Genomic DNA, 5,154 nt, shown 5'->3' with positions numbered 1-5,154 from the left:
GGGAGGCTGCTGATGCGCTGGCAAAGGGTGCCCAGAGAAGCTGTGGCTGCCCCATCCCTGGCAGTGTTCAAGGCCAGGCCGGACACAGGGGCTTGGAGCAATCTGCTCAACGGGAAGGTGTCCCTGTCTGTGGCAGGGGTTGGAACTGGATGATCTTGAGGTCCCTTCCAACACAAACCATTCCATGATCACTGAAATCCAGCAGAAGCCATGGGCTGCCCTGGGAGGAGCAGGAGCCCCAGGTAACCAGCAGCCAGAGGGTTAAGGTGTGTGCACAGTGCAGGGACACCCTGGCAGGAGCTTGCTCCCCTGCCCCAGCAGCCATCCCTACAGCTTTGGTTTCTTTGTTTGCTTCTCTTCCCCCAGTACGTAACTGTTTAATCAGAGCAGCAGCGGCCAGCCAGCATCTTCCTTGCATTTGCTAAATCACAGTCCCCCAACTGTGATTTTTGCAAATCCAGGGGAAATCTTTAATTGGCTGCTGCGCAGCCCCTGATGAAACAAGTGCTCCTGCCGCTTGCAAAATAGCACCACAAATATCCGCAGCCTGAAGGAGGGAGTCGCCAGGAAAAGGATCTGCTATTAAATATTTTGCTAATGGAATATTAGTGATAAACCCACTGATTCTGCTTCCTGGCTCCCGCCTCTTTACGTTCCCATGGGTGATGCCCAAAACCTTGGCGCTGGCTGCTCCCTGCCTAATTTGAATGAGGAGATGAAGGTTTTCCCACTGAAACCTTGCAGGTGGCTGCTTTGTGCCATGATCACTGGTATTGCGATGGCTCCAAGCGAGATCCATGAGCTTTGGTGTCTCCCACACTCTTTAAACTCCATGGGAAACGCCTCTGGGGTTTGCTGGGACTGGGCTGGCTTCCAGCAGGTAGGAAGCAAGGAGGGAGCAGTTGTAGCAGCACTGGGGAAAAGCTGAGCAAATGTTCTTGCTGCTGAGAAAACATGAAGCTTCCCCTGCTCCGGTGGTTGCTCCGTGCCATCTGCCAGTGTCTGGGCTCAGGGCTGCAGGGTAGGAGCCACTTGGCTGCACCATGCATGTTGTTTATCAAGGCACTTTTGGGGTGAGAGGCCCATTTACTTCCCTTATCTTGCATGCTTGGTGACATGGTCGGAACTGTGGTCCTTACTCCATCCCCAGAGCCTGAGGTGCTATGTCACTGCCGGCCATCCCTTCATCCCTCCACTAACATGTCCCTGATGAGGATGCTGCAGGCTTTGATGCTGCTCTCCCTGTGCCATGTCGATCACCATGCACTGCCCTGTGGCATCTTACCTGGCCCAGTCCTTCAGGTCCTTCACGGAGAGCATCTCACCCTTGCGCAGCTGCACAACAGCGCTGACCCGCTGGCCCCACACCATGTCCGGAGGCCCAATCACAGCCACGTCTGCAGAGAAGCAGGGAGAGCCTGAGAAAGTCGGGCAATTTTGGGGGTCAGGGTAGGGTAGAAGAGGGGTTCAGCACTGCCAATAGGGAAAGCGCAGTGCCTGGAGGAAGATGCCATAGGATGTTAGCACAGGAAAACACCGAGCACTTTTGCGCTGATACAAGAAGAGAGCTTTTCACCAAGGCAGGAAGCTCCATGGTTCGAGCTGTTTAGAGTCAACGGGGAGGAATATGATGTACAGAGTGGTGTAGAGCTGGGGGCACTGCTGCTATCCCCTCATGCAGGGTCATGCACAAGGGCAGGACAGATTTAATTATGGTCTCATTTCCAAAATCAGATGGGAGCTGCTGCTGACTCGGCACCCGGCCGCAGGCTACGCGGCTTCAGCCCCAGGAGACAAGTAACAGCAGGGCCCAGCCTCGCTAATGGGATGGCTGGGAAAGAGCCTCCAGGCATGTGCCCTCGGGCAGCCTCATGTCTGCACCCACAGAGCCAGGGCTGTCCCTATAGCTGGGCTCACACACACTGTCCCTCCCCAGCACAGCACAGACCCAGGGAAGCAGTGTACCTGTGATGTGCGGGTGTGCGAGCAGATGACGCTCCACCTCCAGAGCACTGATTTTGAACCCCCCATTTTTGATGATGTCTACTGAGGTGCGGCCCTTGATCCAGTAAACGCCGTCCTTGTATGCTGCTGTGTCTCCTGAAAAGCAAAGCAGGATCTGTTAGAGGCCATCCTTTTGCTTCTCCTCTGTTTCCTGGCACATGGAGGCGATGCTCAGATGATCGTGGAATGGTTTGGGTTGGAAGGGACCTCAGGGTGCTCCAAGCCCCTGTGTCCAACCTGGCCTTGAACACTGCCAGGGATGGGGCAGCCACAGCTTCTCTGGGCACCCTGTGCCAGCACCTCAGCACCCTCACAGGGAAGAACTTTTTCGTTATATCTAACCTGAACTTCCCTGTTTCAGTTTGAACCCCTTCCCCCTGGTCCTGTCCCTCCAGTGCCTGATGAAGGTCCCTCTCCAGCATCCTTGTAGCCCCCTTCAGACACTGGAAGGCTGCTCTGAGGTCTCCACGCAGCTTCTCTTCTCCAGGCTGAACAGCCCCAACTTTCTCAGCCTGTGATGCCCTGGGCACTGAGCCCAGCTCCCTGTGAGCCGCACTCAGCTTTACAGTCAAGATCATCTCTGCAGAGACCCCCAGGGATGGGGTGTCAGCCTTCCCCACACAACAGCCTGCTCCTGGGGTCATGCAGAGAGCAGCCAGTCACTGCTCCTCCTGGAATCCCTGGCATCACCAGGGCTGCTCAGCCTCCATCGCATAGTCCCCAGCCTCCTCTTCCCCCCAGTGATGAAACACCTTCCTCCACAGCCCATGAAACCCACAGCGGGTCTTTCTCAGCAGCAAAAGCCCCATGTGTGTGCCCTAGCCACAGCCACCATCCCCTGGAGCAGCCCTTGCCCTGGGACTGCAAGCTGGGAGCACCACTGCTTGCCAATGGGGCTTCCCCCACTCCTGCATGGCTACTCCTAATAGAAGAAGGTTGGGGACAATGTTGGGAAGATGAGACTGTCCTAAACAACACGTTGGCTCCGACCTGTCCTTTCTGCAGGCGTGTGGCAGGTGTGATCCAGTAATTAGCTGCTTGAGCCAAGGCTGGGAAGATTGAGGAGAGAGGTCATGTCAGCACAACCTGGCTAAATGCTTAACAAGCTGGTGCACTTTGATAGCTACTTAAGATGATTACTCACATCCTGCTAATAGAGCCCTTGCCAACCGGTGGGCGAAGAGGGGGGGCCTGGGGACCTCGCATTTCCATTTCAGAGCCTTGATGGTAGCACCAGGGGGGCCCTTAGCTCTCCCCTGCGCATCAGTCTCCATCCTCTCCTTAATGATACGTGCTGCCTTTGTGTCCACACACCCGGCCTGCTCCCTGCTGCGGCTTCACTCGCAGACATCATCTCACTGCTGCAGGAAAGCTCCAGCATGGAGGTGACACAGAGATTGGCAGTGGGGAAAAAGCAGCTCTCAACAAAGCAGGGTGAAGCAGCACCGCTGGGCTGCAGGAGTTCCCATGTGCTTGCCTCGCCCTCCATCCAGGCACATGTTCAAAGTATGGGGAATGAGGACAGGATGGGCACCCTGGACACCAGCATCCCTGTGGCTGGGAGCCTTTTTTTGAACCTCCAATTGCCAAGGACTGTTCAGACCCCAGGCCTCCCCTTCAGAGATGGGGACCCCGCTCCTCTGGGGGACTCTGTCACCCCAGCAAAGGTGAGCAACCCCCAGAGTTCACATCACTGAACCCCACCTCTGCCTTACTCCCCTCATTCCCACTGCTCCCTTTTTCCTCCTCAGCGCTGCTTTGCAGCACTTCCAGCACACTTCTCATCCCAGTTACTGCAGGACATGCCACCAGCTCCATGGCTTTACAAAACCCCGTTTCCTGCTCACCTCTGGCACACCGCAGAGTTTGCAATGCGATGTCTGCAGTGAACGCTCACAGATTTACAGTGTCAGAGCAATGAAATACCAGAATCACTTGTGAAATCTGGGCTGCTCCCCAGAAGAGCTGTGTCCCTGCTCAGCTGGCACATGCCAGAATCCTGAGCAGCTCATCCTGCTCAGTTCAGTCAGGGAATGATTAATTGGTGCTGTATTTACCTGCCTGCCTCTTGGCACTCCTGTGGATGTTGAAGGCTGTCTGGAATATTTTAGAGTTGTGAGAGAGTTTTAAACTCGGGCTCTCTGGGTGTTTGGCTGGTTGGGGTTGAAAGGAATTTATTACTGCTGTGATAAACTACCTTCCATGTCCGGTATCCATGGCATGTGTGACTGAGACTGGAGAGCAAATGTTAATTAAAACATGGCAATGGGGGAACCAGAACCATGAGCTTTCGGCAGGGAGATCAGGACCTGCTTATTCATACAGAGAAGACAGGGAGGACAGAGGGAATTCAGGCCTGGTTCAATGACACACAGTTCCCATGTAGCTCTTCAGGATTTAAGCACATGAAAGCTACCACATTTGCATTTTCCTCTGTTCCATGATGGGGAGAACAGTTCCAGGGACAGGTCCAAGGGATGATTGGGATATGGGGGCAGGAGATTTCTAAGCACCAAGGTCTTGTGATGTGAAAGCTGAAGGGCTCTTCACCTGCCCAGATCAGTCACTCCCCTTATCTCTCCTTACAATGAGCAAGGACTGAATTCACATCGCTTTGTGCCCTTGAGGCTGCTGGGGACATGTCAGCCACAGCTGATTTCTCTGGAGCTTGTTTGCAAAGCAAACTGGCAGGGCAGAGCCCGTCATCGAGATCTTGTCTCTGTCCCACTTCCACCCCCTTGTACGTGGGATCCAGACAGAGCTGGACACTCAAACCTCGGCATTGCCTGCCTTCAGAGCCTGTTTCCAGCCAGGGAAGTCTCTGTGCTTTGCTTGAGGCATTGGGATTCCATGGCATGCCTGTACCATAACAAAACACCTGAGCTGGCAGCAGCCTGAGCATCCAGTGCCTGTGTGAGCATCCCCACACGCCACCGCCACCAACCCAGTGCAGCCATCATCAGCATCTCAGTATGGCCATTGCCAGCATCCCTATGCAGCCATTGCCAGCATCCCTGTATAGCCATCACCAGCATCCCTGCACAGCCACCATCAGCATCCCTGCATGGCCATTGCCAGTAACCCTATGCAGCCATCACCAGCATCCCTGCATGACCATTGTCAGCATCCCTGCATGGCCACCAGCAGCAT

General features: G+C 54.9%; 1 protein-coding gene across 1 annotated transcript in view; it reads right to left on the bottom strand.

The window, feature by feature from the left end:
- ACSF3 (acyl-CoA synthetase family member 3) overlaps positions 1 to 5,154 on the bottom strand; it is a 59,646-nt gene that overhangs the window by 1,505 nt on the left and 52,987 nt on the right. The window contains exons 7-8 of the mRNA XM_010011970.1: positions 1,966 to 2,100; positions 1,286 to 1,397 (exon numbers count right to left, since the gene is read on the bottom strand). Coding sequence (XP_010010272.1) covers positions 1,286 to 1,397; positions 1,966 to 2,100 — 247 coding nt within the window. The remainder of the gene's footprint in view (positions 1 to 1,285; positions 1,398 to 1,965; positions 2,101 to 5,154) is intronic.

This window comes from Nestor notabilis, unplaced genomic scaffold (assembly GCF_000696875.1).
Source record: "Nestor notabilis isolate BGI_N333 unplaced genomic scaffold, ASM69687v1 scaffold4023, whole genome shotgun sequence".
In the NCBI taxonomy this organism is placed as follows: Eukaryota; Metazoa; Chordata; class Aves; order Psittaciformes; family Psittacidae; genus Nestor; species Nestor notabilis.
The sequence above is the reverse complement of the archived record's forward strand: the minus strand, read 5'-3'. Positions and strand labels throughout refer to the sequence as shown.